This window comes from Calypte anna, chromosome 7, assembly GCF_003957555.1.
Source record: "Calypte anna isolate BGI_N300 chromosome 7, bCalAnn1_v1.p, whole genome shotgun sequence".
NCBI classification, from domain to species: domain Eukaryota; kingdom Metazoa; phylum Chordata; class Aves; order Apodiformes; family Trochilidae; genus Calypte; species Calypte anna.
In genome coordinates, this window is record NC_044253.1 from 28,352,481 (window position 1) to 28,371,926 (window position 19,446).

At 47.8% G+C, this 19,446-nt stretch overlaps 1 protein-coding gene across 4 annotated transcripts in view; it reads right to left on the bottom strand.

Moving 5' to 3' along the window:
• Nucleotides 1-19,446, bottom strand: part of NRP2 (neuropilin 2) — a 92,096-nt gene that overhangs the window by 41,210 nt on the left and 31,440 nt on the right. For all 4 annotated transcript variants that reach the window (XM_030453940.1, XM_030453941.1, XM_030453943.1 and 1 more), the window contains exons 3-10: nucleotides 18,380-18,561; nucleotides 13,812-14,042; nucleotides 13,093-13,248; nucleotides 10,767-10,936; nucleotides 9,512-9,667; nucleotides 2,518-2,662; nucleotides 1,899-2,248; nucleotides 658-802 (exon numbers count right to left, since the gene is read on the bottom strand). In XM_030453940.1, coding sequence (XP_030309800.1) covers nucleotides 658-802; nucleotides 1,899-2,248; nucleotides 2,518-2,662; nucleotides 9,512-9,667; nucleotides 10,767-10,936; nucleotides 13,093-13,248; nucleotides 13,812-14,042; nucleotides 18,380-18,561 — 1,535 coding nt within the window. The remainder of the gene's footprint in view (nucleotides 1-657; nucleotides 803-1,898; nucleotides 2,249-2,517; nucleotides 2,663-9,511; nucleotides 9,668-10,766; nucleotides 10,937-13,092; nucleotides 13,249-13,811; nucleotides 14,043-18,379; nucleotides 18,562-19,446) is intronic.

Here is a 19,446-nt window from a genome sequence, read left to right on the forward strand (position 1 = left end):
CTGACATCTGAACACCAGGATCAGATTTAAGCAGATTATTAAAAAAAAAAAAAAAGATTTTAAAAAGGAACAACTAGCCCCTGGTGCTAAAAACCTAGCATCAGACACAATGAATTGTTACATGCATTTTACATATTTGGCTTTTGGGGATCAAACTATGGAGCAATCAATCACCACTGAGCTGCTGAAGGATGAGAGGTACAACCTCTACTGATCCCAGTGAGTGTGTTAGACAATTCTTTCACTTGTTTATGAAAAGTAATGATGGCTGAAAGACATACTACTTGTGAAAAACAAGTGGGGAAAAGTGAACAAACTTCTCTGGCCTTAGGGATGTTATAGATGTTCCCACAGAGAAACCTTGCACAACATCCAAATGAAAGATCTGAAAGGAGGGAGAAGGGAGTTGGGGACAAATACTGCAAGTGACTCTGCAAAAGATTGGACTGGGGTCCAAACATTGCTGGTACATACTGTGTCAAAGCCAGTTCCTTTTAGGATGGAAGCAAAAAGGCTCAGGCCACACTTTACTGCAGGTCCTGCCTTCATGGCTGCAGTCATGGTGTGGCCCTGAGGTGGGACAGCAGGGAAATACACTTGCACCCTTCTCCCTTTCTGATTTCCCACCCACTGTGTCCCTGATGGAGCAGTTCCTACCTGTCCAGTCACAGCCGAGCACTTCCAGGCGCATTCCTATTCCTGCTGGGGACCATCTCTCCGGGTGCACTCGGATGTACTGGGCAGGAACAGGGTCAAACCTCCGGACTTCAGGGATATCATAGTGAATGTTGCCTTCAAAAAGCTATGGAGAGAGAGAGAAAGAGAAGGCAAGTGATGTGTGCATCCCACATGCTCTTCATCAGACTTCATAATTTGGGTCTGGCAGAACACAGCCAGAGTCTGAAATAGTTTAGCTCTCCAGTCTTGGGCCACTGAGTCCAGCTGAGCAGAAACTGAGCTATTCCTGTTCAGTTTCAAGAGGATCAGGAAAGCTTCTTCTAAGAAACTTGCACAATATCTTGGCCTCTGCTTTGTATCCAGGGGTCAGATTCTGATCCATGCCAGACAGGAGAGGCCTGGGGAACATCCACTGGCCTCACATATAAATAAGATTTGTCCTCTGACAAATAAAGAAGCTATTGCATGTAGTGCAAATGCCCCGTTTTCCTCACAGTCCAAGTACTTTTCAGCTTATGTGCATGAACTCAAGTCTGCGGGGAATAAACAGAGAGCTATAGAAAGTATCAGGCCTTCTAAGACTCATTTGAAGGATCAGGAAAAAGTAAAACTTACCCAATTTTTCAGAAGCAAATGAATTTGCATAAAAACAGAACAGGCAGTAGCAAAGAATTAATTTATTCCTCAAGACCCCTGCCACTCCCATACCACTAAGCAGAAAGATTATGGGGAACTCCAATGATATGGGAAAAACACAGGAAATTTCAGAGTCACACCAGTAAGACAAAATGGACTTCAGATATAGCAAATATCCCAAAGAGAAGCTGTCATTCATCTTCCTCTTTTAGAGGTGCAAGATACAACAGCAACACCTTTCCTCTTAGAATATTTGTTTGCATCAAACGCAGTTGAACCAACATCAAACACCACCATGTGGGCTCTGGTCTGCAGAAGCTGGGAGGAGAAGGTGATGATCACATCACCAGGTCTGATCCGTGATAGGAAATAAATGGAAATTGTCATCCTTAGGGCAAGGGTGAATCCTACATCCTGAGTACAGCTCAGGAGCAGGACCAGGGGACACAACCAATTTCATGGTGACAACCCAAACTCCCGAGGTCTCTGTGGGGAGCGACAGGTAATTTCCAACAATCCCATCAGGCAGACTGAAGACAGCCAGAAACATATTTCATTTTGCACGTGCTCCAGGCAGTGCTTACCTTGGCTTGCATCGTTTTTGGGTCCTGGATGAAGTCCCAGTCCTTTCCATTCATGCTGTAGGCCACTTTAAACTTCTTCACAAAGGAGCGGGACTCAGTGGCAGTCATGCTGTCCCCTTCACGAGCCCCCTGGATAATGACACCTCTGATATTCTTTGGGATGCCAAGGTCTACCTGCAGCCACTCCTCCCCAGGCTGGGCTTGAGGGATGCGGGGAAACCAGCCTGAGCGGCTGCTCACCAGGCGGGCCATGCTGGGAGACCAGTCATAGCCTCTGATGGAGGAGGCTGAGATTTGTGAGTCAGGGATGAGGCCAGAAAGCATGCCCAGCAAGTTAGAGCAGGGTGAATCTGCAGGGAAAGAAAGGACAAGAACAGTTGGGGTAACCGAAGGGAGCGCTTGTGGGTTTAAGCTCTGGACAGCACCAGTACCAGCACCGTGTGCTTCCCTCTTGCCTCCAGGGCCTGAGGGGTGACTGTCCCTGCAAGCACATCCCTTGGGATGGGGTGCTTCCATGCTGCTCACAGTGTCACCATTCCCACCCTGAGCAGCTACGACAGCTGTGGGGGACAGCACCTGGAGGGACAGAGAGGAGACCTGAGGCCGAGGTGACCCTCACCGGTGATGTGGCAGCCATACAGCTCCAGCCTGAGGGCAATGCCATTGTGCCAGCTCTGGGGACGGATGCGCACAAAGCGCGTGAGCACCGGGCTGTGGATCTTGTTGAGAACCACCTCTGTGGCATCCTCGTTGGCCTGAAACGTCTGCAAGGGAGAGGGGGCACAAATATGGTTACACACTCTCCAGGCAGAAAGAAATAACCAGATCAGCAGTCAAAATCACATCAGCAGGGAAAAATGAGGACAGGTTTGTGGGGCAGGGTGAACCTTTGGCGAGGGTAAGCACTCAGAGCTGAGCCACTGGCAGGACAGCATGGTGGATGGACTCACCTATTAGGCAAGGAGACTCAAGAGTTTGCTGCTCTGCTACCTCTCACAGCACCCTGAGGGACCTTGGACTATCAGGTCACAGCTGCTTTGAGTTTGCCCCCAAAGCTAGAGTGGCTCCAGCACAAAAGCCTGAATGTCCCTGGATGCTGTGTGAGATCTTGCTTCCCCCCTGTGGGTAAATGGGCTGACAACCTGACACATCCTCACATTGAGCTGCACTGGGAAACATTTTGTGCAAGCAATGGCACAAGCATGGCAGATGCTGCCACTGGCCAGAGCAACACGATGCTGTCCCAGCCAGCCCTTGCTCCTGTCTCTCTGGCACATATGCAGCTTGCCACACAGAGACAGCTTTTAAGGGGGAGTTTATGATCTGACATCATATGAAAAGGCTGCTGCCTTAGCAGATGGCCATAATCAATAACTACCAGATGGATGTTAGATCCACCCTTCCTATTATTCTAACAAGCCGAACTAGGACTGGATACTTGTATTTCAGTTTCAGACTACAGAGCCACAGAGGGGAAGAAACAGGGGAAAAAAGAAAATACCCAACCTGAAGGTAATTTTTAGCACTTTCTCTGCCCCCAGAAAAGCTCATGAACTAAGGCAGCAGGTGCTGCCCAGGACAGGGCTAGAGAATCCTCCAGTTTCAGGCAGGAGCTGTATCCACATTGAGAGGCTGCTTGGTGTCTTCCATAGGCTCCTACCCTGCATTTACCACTAGCACAAGAGCTCCTGAGAGGTTTCTCTCAGAGTGAAGTGGGAGAGGGTAATCTCTGGCACTGATCTGGGAGGCAAAAGTCAAACAATGCAACTGCAGATCCCTGTGATCTGGAACATTAAAAGAGGTGAGACTGCAACCTGGACTCTAGCTTTGAATTAAGAAGCATTTTATAAGCCTCCCACCACTCTAGGACTGAAGAAGACACATGTTTCTACTCTCCTCCCAGGATCCAGCATGCCAGAGCACTCAGAGGGGGTTTGCAGAGAGACAGCAGCTGTTCCAGCACCACAGCCAACACTGGCCAGCCCCTGCACATCTTGGCTTGACCAGGATGGCAACACTCCTGGCAGGGCAGGGAACAGCCACCCCACAGTGGCAAATCTGGATGGTAACTGGGGTTTAGAGTTGATGTGAACTTGAACAGCAATGCTAATCTGGAGAATATACATCATGCTGCTTCTGTTTAGCAACCCAGCATGGTTTATGTGTTTTTAATATCCTATTTTATGCTGTCTGACCCCACTTTGCATCCTTTTCCTTGCTCAGCAGACACCAAATACCCTTCTTTCCAGCAGGAGGGCTATAAGAAGAATGGTAACTGTGAAACACTCTCCAGGCATGCATGCGTGTGTGTGTGTGCCCTATAAACCTGTGGGAACACACACACACACACACACATACAGAAGGGCTGAAAGGATACATTTCCACACCACAGAAAAGCCTCCAGCTTTATGTCAACACAGGGGCTGATACACAACACCTTACCTCTGAACCTAACACCGGAGGCCAGGAAATGTATATCTGAGACAGTGCAACTATTTTAGCCTAAAGAGCAGCACATCAGGTCAGCCTAAAGGTCCCTCTGTCCCAGAGGGTGGCCCCTGATGGTGACCCCAGCAGATGCCCGGGGACAGCAAGCTCAGGGGAGTCTTCTGGCAGATTCTCTTTGCTTCCCACAATCAGCAATTTGAAGTCTACATGAGCCAAAGGTTGCATATGGACCAGCATGCTTAACAGTCACTGATGAGGTTTGCTGCTCTTTTTGGTTTAACATATTCCCAGTTTTGTTCTTTTTTAGTTCACTTCACACATGCAAGCATCAGGGGCCAGATTCCAAATTTACACCAGCACGATTTGTTGCTGACTTCTGCAAAGTCAAGCTTGGCAGCCAGCAGAAGCAGGACTGAGCTTAAGAACTTTATCACTACCACATGCATTGCTGAAAGCATCTCTTACTGAACCTTATTCCCAACCACCTGCTTCCAAGGAGGGCAGCCTCAATAAGGCTTTAGATTGGGGCACAGTAATTTACTCAGACTAGAGGAATAATCTACATAACTCTGAACCGGGGCCAGGATACTCCAGACTGCCAGTCTGTGAGGGTAGAAATGGCATCTGACTTCCAGCTCTAGAATCAGCCACACCAGCAGGGTATGCTTCAGTGAACCTGCTTCTGAAAAGCCCATAATGATCACAGCAAGTCATTGCTTCACAGCCCATTCAGCACAACAGAAAGGGGCCATTTTCAGAGGGAAGGGGCTTAGTGCTGTTAGAGAAGTGGGGTCCTCCTGCATGCCTGGATTTACAGCCTCTTTCCCAGGCTGAAATGCATCCTGAGCCCATGGGTCTTTATGATGCTGCTCAGGGTGTAACCTGTTCAGTTCTCTGCACTGAAAATGCTGACCCCAGAGCCTGAGCACAGAGTCCCATCGACTTTAACAAGCTCTACATCTTACCTCAAATTAGCACTCACAACATGGGAAGAACTAGCAGGGAAATGAGTGAAAATGGGAGTGCCAAGAAAGCAAAAACTTCTTCCCTCTCACCAAAATAGAACATTGCTATTCCTCCCATCCTAACTGCTTCCCATCCCACTCAGCACATATTTTGAGCCAAGTCTTTGAATGGTGTAAATCAACATATCACCATTGAAATAAAATAAACCATAGTAATTTACACCAGCAGAAAAAATAATCTGGCTGTGATCTAGGGAGACAGATATACACACACTCAGCAGAGAGCACACATGTGCACATGCTTGCACACGTACATGTGCTCAGGGATGACAGAGACAGAAGACAAATGGGAAGAGCACTCACAAATTAAGAGCACCTCCCAAGAAGCAGGCAAGGGAACTAATTGTTACTACTACCTCAAAAAGCTGCCTATCCACCCCCCATACACGTTACATTTATTCCCCTTTTAGTCCAGTCTGCAGGTCTACATGTAAAATGGAATTAATAATCAATGAGAGCTGACCTGCTTAATTAATTTGCTGCAACAAGCCAAGTGGTGGGAGAGTATTGGGTAAGTTTTCCACGTTCACGCACGCAGGCTCCACACCAGCATTTACAAGTCACATTTCTGGCTTGTCCATAGGAATTGCTGCAGCATGATGGGGGAATTTCTGAAGCTGCATTAGTTCCAGTGGGGATGGGAATTGTGCCAATGGCAGAGTTGGGAGTGAAGAACAGGGAGACAAAAAAGTGACATGAAGTTGAAAAGGCAGTGAGGGGGGAGGAGGCAAGAGGTAACCTCCCTCCTGCTTGATTTATTGTGTGGCTTGGCTGCTATGCAATTTCTTGGGAAGCTAAAGAAAGTGTCTGGGGGAAGCAGAAGGCCAAGGATGGCAGCAGCCCTGCTTTCATCTGTATGCATGTGTCTTTCTGGACCCACTAGATTTACTGCAGGATTATGTTACTCCTGTGGAGACAGCGCCATGGAACAGAGCATGCTAACAGGATTAGTGCTTCAGGATTTAGACAGAGAAGCATGAAGGAGAAAAGCAGGGGACATTATTTTCTTTGTCAGATAAGGAAGGCATAAAATCAGGCATGTTTGATAGCAGAAGGATTCTGGCTTGAGTGGAGGGTAGATAGTTCTGGACTTCCTAAATCCAGGAACAAGGAGGTAAAAGAAAAATGATACTTGGCAACACTCAAAGCACAGCTGCCTGGACAAGGCACAGCCTGCTAGGCTGGGCTTGCCAGCACTGTGCCTTTGAGAGGCTCCACTCAGACCCAGGAGTCACCAGGCACATGGAGAGGCTGCAAAGGAGATACCAGGACCAGAAGCAAAGCTGCAGCCTTGGTAAGAAAGCCCAGGCTGTAATCCTCCCCTGGTGCTGCACCAAGGGTGAATACACAGCGTTGTGTTTCCCAAAGCCTGATGTCTTTGTCCTCCCTGTGAAAGCAGCAGAAGCAGGACGGGACCTGGGAATGCTCCTGAGAAAAACCTCTGCACCACGATTTCTCCATGCAGAAGCACTTGTGGCCTGGATGATTACACAAACTTTTTCTGAATTCTTCAGATAAAAGTCACAGAACTGAGAGCTTTCCTCTCCCTCCCCAGGTACACAGGAGATCTCATTAAAACCTGGAAGGACAGAGCAATGCTCCTAAGGGAAATCAGGTATGAGGGTTTCCAGAGAATTATTCTTGATACTCCCAGCACAGCTGACATATTCGAGCTCCTTGCACCCTGTTCTCCTGCATCCACCTGAAATACCACCCAGTAAGGTTAGTGGATAATAGGCACAAAAACATCAAAATGAGTAGGAAATGGAAAATAAATATCAGCTGGAACTTGCTTTCCCTTTTCACCCACTGAATTCTACAGGTTCTTATAGCAAACATTTTAGTTGCACCCTACCATTTTACACACAGAGCAATGGATGCAGCAAAAGCACCCAACCCACCCTGAATTTTGAAACCCAACACTCTTGCTTTAGGGCCCTGATGAAGATGCAAACGTCAGCTGACCAGCCTCTTGTTTGGCAGCACTTTGCTTTTGGCTCACAAAGCCAACAGAAAATTCAGAGCAGTGTTTCATACACCCCATATGCCTATATATTTATGTGTATATATGTATACATATATATATGTATATATGTGTGTATATATATATGTGTGTGTGTGTGTATGTGTATCTATCTGCATGCATATAGAACAGAGAGTTCCTGTCTGTCCACCCCCTCCCCTTCCTCCTGGCACCAAATCAAGCTGTGGCAGACTTGACAAATCTATTTGGCATGGCTCATTCCACCATTGCATCCTGAGTTGTGTGGAGCACTGCACTGATGCAGGCAAGAATCTCCACCTTGAATAGAGACAACTGGGAGCTTGCCTAATGCAGGAAAGGTGGGGATCCATGCAGGTGGAGAATGAAGGGTCAGAGCCCCCTGGCATCAAGTCCATGAGGGAGGGGCTTTGTCCTGGCCCTGCTGTGGCTTGCTGGCCAGTCATTCAACGGGGAGGTAAAGCAATTAGCTGGATGCAAGGGGTATACAAGCCACCAAAAAGCATTGCTTCTGCTCCAGCCTCAGGAAGTATTTGTTAAATTGAGGCCAGAACATGAAAATGAAGCAAGACTGAAATAAAGGACTAAAAATGGAGAGGTTTGATTTTTCCTTTTTTGGATGAAGAGAGAAAACAGGAGAAAAAACCTGACAAGGCTCAAGGCCCAAATCCTGGAATGATGAAAATTCACATGGCTATGGGACTGGTTTGGGTTGACACCAGCTAGGCTTTGGAGTCTTGCTGGAGCTGTGTATATTTGCCCAGGAGCACTGAACCCAGCTATGCTGTCCTGCTCCATCCTGGCTAAAGATCAAGTGTCCAATGCCCAGGAGTGTAAGAACAGAACATCTACTCTCTGACTGAGCTCTGGGTGAAGCCTGGCAGCTGTCTCTCCTGTGCAGTGCTGAGCCATCCTCTGCCTCTATTTCCTTATCTCGAAAATAAACACCACCTCACTGGCATACAAGGAGCTTAAATACTCCAAATATTTGAGGTATGAGACCCTGCTGGGGCCCCTGCATAGGGAGGTCTCATTCTGGGAGGTGGAGTGGATTCAAACTGTGGACACACCTGTGGGGAAGGGGAAATCACACAGTCCCAGAAGGGAAGGAAATGTCTACATCAGTCCTGGACAAGGAAGGCTACTGCATTTCATGCCAGCAGTGCCTGTGCCAGCTAAAGAAGAGGACAGCTAATTAAACAGAAGTGCTGAGCAAGCAGAAATTCCTGGGATGTATGTGAAGGTGGAGCTGTGTAGGACCCCAGCCAGTGAGTTAATGCAGTCAGATTATGGCACATCAGTGGGGAGGACATCTGAGCCTTGGCAGCAGTGCTGGTGGGCACCAAGAAGAGCAGGGAAGAGCTTTCCTGAGGTGCCCTTAGAAAGGGGGTAACCACACAACCATGACAAGTGACAGAGAAGGACTAACCTGGCACCTTGGCTGCCTCAGCCCCCCTCCCCATATGCTAAAGCTCCCATGTGGACCACCTTGAGCTTGCCTCATCTGGCAAGGCCTGGAAGGCATAAATACCCATATTTACCCTCACTCCCACCACTATGTGCCTTCCAGAAACACAGGAAGAGTGTGCAGCAGCTCCCAGGGCTCAGTGCCTCCTTGCCAACCACGTCTGTGAGTGCAGATGTCAAAGCTCCAGCAGCCTGAACTGTTGCTCATTATTTATTGTTTATTTTGTTCTCTGGGATGGTGTGATTCCCTTGTATTTTGGTGCCCTTTCATTTCCAGGCCTCAGTAACTACTGAAATACAGTCTCATGTGGTTTTGTGACTGTTTACCCAGCATGCAAATGGGGCTATGGCCATAAAAGCTCAATGAATCTTGTATGGCAAAACACATGCTGTGAAAGCATTTTCTCCTTCATTTGCAGTCAAATAACATACTCTTGCCACCATGAAAGATGCAACAGCAGCCAGGTTTACCAAGGAACAGTGTTTCCTCATTGCTGTGCAGAGAAGAAAGGCCTGTTTCTGATCAGAGCATCATCAGTCTTTTAGCTCTCATCAGAAAAAAGGTCTCTTAGAGATTAAACCCTCCAGACCTGCAAAATCTCACTGTTCTGTTCCCTCCCATCAGCTGCAAGACTCACCAAGGTCCATGTAAGAGACAAAAAGGTCTGTACCTTATGGTTTTTCCCATGTCGGTACATCATCCAGTCCTCCCCATTGGTGCTGATCTCCAGCTTGTAGGTACGGACATAGTAGCCATTCTGGGTTTCCCTGGAGATGGCACCCTGTGTGGCAATGGCTGTGAGCACAGTCAGGAAGTGGAGGTCCACCTTTCCAAGGGAAAAAAGGACATGAGAGAGAACAGTGACAACATAAGAGCTGGCTAGTAAGGTCCTCCCTTGTCTCTGAAACATGAAAAGGTGCAAATTCAGTCTGTCTCAGAGCATCTGTGGGCACACCTTTCTACAGGGACAAAGCCCCAAGACTGACTTCAGCAGGATGCTTGCAGATAGGACCAAGGGACAAGAGTAATTAAGAATGATCCTGATGGCAGGACACCACAAAGCATTCTTACTGTCTCAAACCAAGCAGCAGGGTCTGCACAGAACTCGTGTCCTTTAAAGCAGCACTGAGGCTGACTTCTTCCAAGTAAATAAAAGCATGATGTCCAGTTAGCAAGTGATGCAGCTCCTGGATTTTCCTTGCTCATTGTTTTTTTTTTTGTTTTGGTTTGGTTTTTGGGTTTTTTTCAATTTGCTCTGAAAAACATCAGCAGAGCTGGCTTGCTAGCACTGCCACAAATGAAGAATGAGATGCCTGCTAGAGGCAATGACATTCACCACCTCCCATTCCTAGTGCCCTTTAGGAAGCAGTGTTGGTGTTAGGAAGCATGGTGATGTGACACCGCCAGGAGCCCTGTATGGACAGAGACTGTGGATCTCACAGGAAAGCCTTTGCTCTGTCAGCCCTACCTGCCCCGTTCACATTCCCCACATCACTGACAAGACAAATATTATTCCACTTGTTTTTCCAAGTGGAAAAACACTTGGAAATGTGTGTCACCACTTCCTGGTGACTTTGGTCCTCAGGCCAGTAGTGGAGTCAGTGCCTTGTGCCTCAGTGCCTTGTAAGTGGCAGAGGTGCCTTTAGTCTCTGTCAGCATGGTGGGAAGTCCACCAAGTTTTTGGGCAGGAAGGAGAGGGTGGGAGAGGGACAGCAGGTTAAGTCAGGCCTCATGCAGGCTCGCTCATGGGAAAGTCAGACCATTGCATCTCATGGAGGCACTGCAGCTCCCCTGCTGCTTGGTCCCCGTTAGCCACAAAGGCAACAAAAAAATTCAATAAGCTTTATGGAGAAGCATCATTTTCATGGCATGACGCTCCATGTGGTAGGGAAAGAGGTGAGGAGGGGGCTGGAAAGCATGCATACCTGGAGGTACTCTTTGTTGCTGTCTACATTGGGGGTCCAGCCATTGTCATCACTGTTGAGCCGGCTCTGTTGAGGGGTCCATCTCCCATCTGAGTAGGTGGAAGAGGCACTGATCTGCATGTTGGAGATCCTGCCAGACTCCATCCCCAGTGGCACATTGCACTGGAAGTCTGGAGTGGACACACACACATGTACACACAGAGGTAAGATTACAGTCTCTGTACTTCATTCCCAGTTAAAAAGCAGCCCTGATCTGTCCTCCCCAGCTAACCCCAAGCAATGCTGCCACCTTGGAATGATGAACAGATCTGCACTATCTTGCAGGTTGTGTTGCTCACAGATGGCACTGAAAATTAAAGATTGGGTGGCTTTATGTTTGCATGTCCCTCTGAAAAATACTGTACTCTAAATCTTCCTCCCTTTCTCTACTTCCTTCATTTCCTGCATGTTTTTGGCACAAGTCTGTCCCTTCCCTCTCTCCATCTCCCACAAGATGTCCCAAGTCCCCTGGCAACAAAGTTCTCAATCTTCTTGAAACCTAAGCACTGAGAAGGCAAAGAATCTGAGGAGACACAAGAGGGTGCTTACTGCTGTGCTGTCTGCAGGAACTTCAAGGCCTGGAAAGAGAAGATCTCAGTTTGTGTGCCTGTGAGAGTACAGATGCATGTGTGTATGTGTCTATGTGCATGAACTACATGTGATATCAGACCCATAGGATACAATCAGCCAAGAATATGAAAGACTCTGGTATGGTTTCATTAGCGTTTCCTCACTTCTAAGGCTTTAAATCACAATTAGCTCAATCTTACTGCACAGCTCATGTATTATACGGCAGCTGCCCTGTGAAAAATATAGCAAAGAAAACACTGATAGGAAATACTGCATGGGAGCAGGCTTACCATTGCTGTAAACCAATGGGGCTGCACCAAACTGCCTGAGTTTTTTATGTGTCCAAGTCAACCCCTTGGTGCAAATGATGGGCCAAGTTAAGATCTCAGTGGTATGAATTAAGTTTCGATTTTACATCAGCATAAATCAAAATAGGCCTGGCCCTTTAATTCTTGTGCAAGCTTTGTGTGTCATTAGCATTTATTTCCCAATCCTTTTAAAGAACAGAATAGAAAGAAGATTAAAGAACGGTTCAGCTTATGGTGGGTGTGGGTAATGGTGAAGAGCTCATGCTTGTCAGTAACTCTCACAGCCTCAGCAGAACATCCCTTACTTAATCCCAGAACAAGAGCCTGTAACCCAAGCTGCCTCAGCACAGCACAGCTCCTGCTCTTAGCACTGGGTTAGGGAACCTCTCTTTCTCTGTGACTGAGGGGTGTCCTGAAGGCCTCTTCTGTTGTATCACAGGTTTATTGCAAACAGAGGTTGGTAACTTTAGCTCATATGTAAAAATACTATGAGAAAACAAACTGAATCTCTCCTCGCCTTCAAGCAATATTGCGAAGAATTAAAATGCTCCTCATTCTCAAAACACACAGCTTACTTTCTCACTCTGCATAAATTTACCTCCCTTAATAAGAGATCTAAAAAAAAATTTGGTATGAAATTCTTATGGCTTTAGGCATCTTTTAATTAGCAAAAAAAAAAAAATCCAATTTCTAGTTTGGGGCTGTGGATTTTTGAAAAGACAGAGAGGGAGAGAGTATTTCCCTCCTTGATTTATTGAATCTGCTGCACCTGCTGGGCTGAAGTCTTACCCTCAGACCTTTGAGCTGAGCACATATATGAAGGTTTCTATCCCAAAAGATACCAAGAAGAATTTACAAGTCAAAAGGGGGCCAACAAGAAAGCTGGGGTTGGGCTTTTTACATGAGTGTGTAGAGAGAGAACATGGGGAAATGGTTTAAAACTTGAAGAGGGGAGATTTCAGTTAGACATTAGGAAAATATTCTTTCCTGTGAGGGTGGTGAGACAGTGGAACAGGTTGCCCAGGGAAATTGTGGCTGCCCCCTCCCTGGAAGTGTTCAAGGCCAGGTTGGATGGGGCCCTGAGCAACCTGAGATAGTGGGAGGTGTCCCTGCCCATGCAGGGGAGTTGGAATTGGATGATCTTTAAGGTCCCTTCCAACCCAAAGCATTCTATGATTCTATGAAACATCAAAGAAAGGTCAGAAAGTGTGATTCCTACTGAAATCTCACTTCTGTGAAAAACAGAGAACACACTCTGTGTGTGTCTGCACTGCCAGTGGGGAACCAGCCCCTGGACACACTCCTGTCCATCTCCCTCTTGCATGTGTCAAGTGAAAGATTTGGGAAAAACACATGATCACCCAAAAACCCCAATTGCCTAAAGTCATACACACGTATCTCCTACTTACTTTCTGGGACTTCCTGCTGGATCAAGTAATACTGAGCAGAGAAACCATCTTTAGCCACTGCCAGGTCCGTGTGGAAAGTGAGGGAGAGGACACCGGTGTTTGAGCGGATGTCTGATGGCATCTTCGTGCCACAGTACCTGCCTATCAAGGGGCCAACTGCAAAAGAAAGAGCAGCAAAGGTAATGTGTGCTTTTCCACCAGCCTCCTGGGTCACCAGCAGAATGGCATCACTCAGTAGGGATGCCTTAGCAGCACTAATTGGGAAAAAGAAAGGCTTTGGGGGATGGGCTATTTTTCACAGCCGCTGGATTGGTGCCATGCAGTGCACTGTGTGCAGAAATATCCACTGCAGCAGGCATTGCTCTGCAATTGCTGGGAAATGCTCCAATCTTCTCTGTTTCTCAGTGTTGGTATGTGTTAGGGAGGTCCTCCCAGCATTGTATGAACCCACTGTCCTTCCCCGAGCGAGGACTGGTGGTATATTTGAGTGTCCCATGGGACTTTTTTTTCAAATCAATGGTTACAACAGAGCAGTAGTCTGGGGTTTAACACACACAGCTGTCTGCAAGCACATCGACTTCACAGCCAGCTAGCTTAGATGGTAGACTTCATCCTGTATCTGAGGCACCTTTGGTGTTCAGACACAGACTGCACAGCTTTGGAGCTTTGTAAGACACCAGGAGGGGCTGAGGATGTCAGTGCAGTACCCCATGGCTTACCCTGAGGGATGCCATCCCAGATGTCCAGCCAGTCATACTTGCAGTCTCCCTCCCCGGCCTGCAGCGGGTCATGCTCCAGATCAAAGAGCAGAAAGTGGAGAAGGATTTCTGCCTTTGGCTTGGCTATGATGGTGAAAATGCAGTCCAGATTGTGTGGATACTTGTCAGGGAAACCAGGAGACTCAATAGTGCCATTGGAAGCAGTGAAGTTTCTGGAGCAGTCCTCAGAGCCTGTAGTGGCAGGAAAAAACGCAGCATTAGCAACAATGCAGCTTAATACCAATTATTGACGTGCTATGGAAACCCCATTGTGAGCTGAGAGAGGCTGAGTATTCACTTCTGGAAATCTTCTGTAACCCAAGAGCTGTGTAAACTCCTGCAAAGACTGGGAGGGTGATTTTAAAAGCTTTCCACAGGTGCAGCAACAAGGTCTGTGCCTTCACTGGCATGGGCAGCAATGTGTCTAAATTCCTCAGACAGTTCTGCAAATGTAATCTGTAGGCCACAGATGACCCCACTGCCAATTACTCCAATAACAGTTTTAGGAGAATGATACAATCCAAATCCACAGCTTTGATTTGGCAGGGCAGCACCCTGCTGTGTTCCCAGGTGGGAAAGGGAGGAGATGCTAAGCTAGTCTGGGCTTCCCCTGTCAGCCTTACCCACTGTCTGCCAGGATCCCCAAACAGCAGCATGCCAGGAGTCCTACGTCCACCACCCCAAAACCCATGGAGGAGCCAGACAGTGTGCAGGGGGTTGTCATACTTGTTTCTTGATGCCACAGGCCAGTTGTGCTGGCAAAGAGCCACAGCAGCTCCTGGTCTGATGGAGGAGCTCCTGTTTGGAAAGGGTACTATCTGGAACGGGTCAGAGAGAAGTCATGGGGATGCCATCTCTTTGGAAAAAGCTGTCCACAGGGACTGGTCTCCTGCCTGACATGGTCAAATGTGCCTCAGTTTCTTCTTGACAAAATCCAGAAGCACAAATATTGACCCAGCCAAAGAGGGAGGGTGCCAATGTCTCCACTGTTAGCTGGAAACCCCCAGAAACCCTCGGGAAGCATGCAGTGAACCTGCAGACCCCCGAGTCCCCGAGGCAAAAGTTGAGGTAGCTCCAGCACACATAACTGCTCCACAGCTTTGGCAACAGGCAGGGTAATGGGGAGCATCTCTGCTGAGAGGAGGAACAGAGACCTCTTTCTTACAGACTGAGCCGTCCATACCAGAAATGCAAGTTATTTCTATCCTTAAGAAAGACCTTTGCATGGCAGCAAGGGCAGACAATGTTGTCTCTTATTTACTGTTGACCTCAGCACTGGCCTCAGATGTGGCCAGGCCAGCTCTGTGCCCCCTCTCACATAGCCAAGGTGCCTCAGGGAAAGGGGAATTTTTGTTGTATTCATACCATGGTGACTTTGAAACTGCTGCACTGTGGAGACAGGACAATAAGCAACAGAAGTCTGCAGCTTGAAGCTATGAAAGACAAAAGGGGATGTTAAAGCTGCTGCAGCCCAGTGTTAGCATTCATAAAGGTTTTCTGCTTCAGTTTTACTGGGTCAGCTGAGCATTTCCAGGCAGCATGAGCCTTCCTGGGTCTAATGGGATCCTTGGGTACTCAATTCAGCATTAGGCTACACCAGGCAGTAACAGCAGGATCCCAGCACCACATTATGCAGTGCCTTGCTGGAGAGTACTCAGAAGAGGCTCTTAATTGACTACCTAATGAAGCAGCCAGCTTTTCTGGTGTGAACCTGAGGGATAACACACAGAGGCAAAAAATAAGGCCAAACACAAATCACAGCATAACACTGCAAGCGGGGTTTATGGAGTTCCAAACATCCTGAAAGACAAACAGATAATTAGGGATAAATAACACAAGCTATGAGCTAGAGTGAAATGAAGGCAGTCATGGACTGTCCTCTAGACACAGAAAAGAATATTAGACAAGTGTGGGGCTCCTACTGCATTTAGCATCTTTGTCTACAGTTTGCCTAATACCAGCAAACACTGTGATCTCTTTTTTACAGTGAAGCTGGAGATAAGCAGTGGGAGTCATGCTGGCTTTGGCAGCCCAGCCCAGGCTGAGAGGAGACTTTGATGCCCAGCAACAGAGAACTCAGGCCAGCTCTGCCAAACTGATCACAAACCAGCAGCACGGGGCTGGACCAGCCAGGGGAGGAAGCTCTTTTGTCAGCCCAGAGCTGATTGATAGCCATCAGGGGATTCAAAGGATGATAAGCAGATGTTTGTATGCAGATTGCTCCTCTCTCACACAGTGATAAGGGATATTTAGCTCAAGATATGGAAAAAAAATGCTCAGTTGTAAAGACTTGGAATTTTAGGTCACCTTTCAGAAAGAAAGAAGCTGCAGCCTGCAGCTACAGTGCCCTTACCAAAGTGGACAATGACAGCCCGATGAGCTTTAAAGCTGGTGACTGAGCTGGCTGCACTGGCAGCCCCTTAGGAAACCTTACCCGTGTGTGTCTGCCTGCAAACAAAAGGCTGAGATTACTGGTACTGAGGTGGCCTTCCAGCCAGTGCTGCTCACAGGCAGGTGAGCTGTAGGTACCCTGGGGATCACAGGTTCACCCTTGCTCAGTGCCAAAACCCGCCTTGCTGGGAGGGATTTCATGGACTGGGGCTGGAAGAAAGGGTGGCTGTATTTGGAGAGGATGGCTGCCTGTGGGGAAGCAGGGTGGCTAAAGGACCCCAAACACCACTTCGGGCCGAGGACAGCTCTGCATAGACCAACATAGGACATAAACTTCACTCCAGTCTCCATCCAACATATGCTTTCCCCCAGAGCAGTGCCTTCTTCCTCTCCCTCCTTGTAAACAGCAATAAAACCTTCTTTTCCCATTAATTTGGGCCTTGCTGGCTCCAAGCTGAGCAGACGGGGTTTCTGCTACCAGCCATGTGCAGGCTGGACCACTTTATGCTGACCCAGTGTGAGGACAAGCACACCTTAGCAGTCTGCTGGGCTCAGAGGGCTTATGTATGGGGAGCGAGGCAAAGGAGGACAAGGTGAGTCAGCAATCTTCCCACCTGCGTTCTCTGCCACCCTCAACTGATTTCAGCAAACCCCAATAGCTAGCCAGGTGAAAACTGAACTCTTTCAGAACTAATCTGCATCCTAACCATTAACAAAGAGTGGTGGTGAGCTGGCTGCAACACAGCAGCTCAACAGCTGGTTATATAGTCCAGGCAACTACCAGAAACACCACTTTCCTTATGCACCTGAACCTCCAGATACCTCCTGTCCTCACCATTTCACAACAAGTTTAGGGACACACATCCTCTGGCAGCAGAATCTCCATGTTCACAACAACTTGTGAAGAGGTTGTGGGCTGCCTGCACCTCTGCCTGCTGCACAGCTAGGCCTGGACCCCTGCCCACTACAACCTGTGATCCCTGCCTGTCTTTTGACGAGGCCAGGCAAATGACCCCATTAAGCTCCTTTCTGGTTATTCACCAGGTGTGGGCACTTTTTTCATGCTGGATGTAATCACATTTTCTTTCAACATGCCACCAAAGGAACGTGGGCACAGGACAGAAGGCTGCATCCCTGAGCAAAACACACTCTAGTTCCCAAGACACACCTCTCCCTCCTGCACACACAGAGTGGGTTTTATTTGCTCAAGCCTCCTACTTCCTAGACACACAACTCTGGCAAATATTTAGACAGACATATTATTGAAAGGCCTTTGAGCTACTTCTCTTTTCCTCAATAATAGTTCGGTATTAAGCAGATTTATGAATACTTCCTCTTATATCTGCTTGGAAAGGCACAGTCTCAGCCTTTGATAGCACTTCTGACAGCAAGTCCCTTGAAAAGCAGAGCTCCCCAGTTACAAACCCCACTTCTAGGGAGGAAAACACAGCCTCTTCAATCAGTTGATGTAGCAAGACAAACCTCTTTTAGGGAACGGCACTCCAAGGTCCAACCAGGTGTTCCAGCAGAGACTCACAAATAGTGCTCTGAGCTGATGGCCCTCAGGGTTGACTGGCCTGGATCAGAGCTATTGCTCCAAGAGCAACTGACCTCTCTCCCAGCTTGCTCAGGACTGAGCTGAGCCTGTGTCTCAGGCCACACCTTTTATTGGCCCCCTAACCCTGCTCGTGCGCAGTTGGGGCCTGCCCTAATCAGGCACAGGTGGGCTTAACACAAGCTCATGGCCACTCCCTGGCAATTAGTGGCACCTGGTTGCCTCATTTCACTACAAGTCCTGAATTGCAGCTCCACAGGAGGGGAAGCTCCATGTTCTCCTAACAGAGGAACAATCCCCACTTAGTACTAGCAAGCTCCACACATACACATTTTCCTCATCCTTGAATACTAGAGAGGATTTAAGGAGGAACCTTGCTTTTGATGACACACTAATCCAAAAATGCACCCCTAACATTTTACCTGCTTGGAAATGTGATGCAACAGAATTGCTTAAATTAAGCAAGCAAACAAAAGACCCCTTTACCTCTGGAGAACATGGTAAAAATCATACTGATAAGGTGGCCAAAGACATTCCCTTACACAGATCATCGTGGCAGACAGCCTGGGAGACACTCACTCACCTGTCTTGTAGATCTCATAGCGTAGGGAGAAACCAGCACCTTGCCGTGCATAGTCTGAGGTGAACTTGATGTATAGAGAGGGGCCAGAAGAGATGATGGTGGGAGGTGCTATGTTCCCACAGTGCTTGCCCAGCAGGTCTGCTGCTTCACTGCCCCCATCTCGGATCTCGATGTAGTCATACCTGTGGGGACAGGTGAACCAGCAGTAAAACCATCAGTCAGGTGGATGCTTCACAATGCCAGGAACAAACAGAAACCACTTTGTTATATCTGCGTATTTCACAGACCGTCTTCCAGACAGGTAACCTGGAACTCTGTCAGTCACATCACACCCCAATATGTTTCTTCCCTCTTGGCTGTCTGGTTACATTTAGGTCCCTTCCCCTGTTGCTCCTCTCATCATTAATTCATTGCACCACAGCCACTTACTTCAGAGGCAACACACAACATTTAGGAAACATTTTGCCTCCATTTCCACAACACTCCTTTGAAGTGAGGAGACATTCAGATACAGTTTTCCTGAGGCTCTCTTTACCTTACCTGTGTCCTTAAGTGCCATACTGTTAGGTAACACAGCTCATTTTATTCCATGATCCAGGTGGGATGTGGCCAAGCATGTACCAAGCATTAAACAAACAGTCAGTGTTCAATCCATAAGTGTAGGGAACTATTTTGTGATCCAGCTGACACCACATTGCTCCCTTAACAAGTGTGGCTGGTACACTGCTGATTTTCTTCTATTAAAGTGGTACCAAAGATTTCTGTGGATGAGCAGTCTTCATAGAATCATAGAATTAGCGCTGCATGAGAACTGGGTGACCACATTCACTATTGACTGATCCTTGTACAAATGTAACCACAGCATCTGCCTTTGCTAAACCCCCCCTTGCCCACCAGCGTGGCTCCTGGGCATCTGAACTAGCTGGGGGAGGAATCTGTATGAGTAGGAGAATTGCCTCCTGGTACAGAGACAGGAGCTTGTTGCAGAGTCTGGCTGGAAGGCTGAACTCCCACAGATTCCTTCATATTTTCTAGGCCATGACTAATGGCAAAGTTGTATCAGGCTC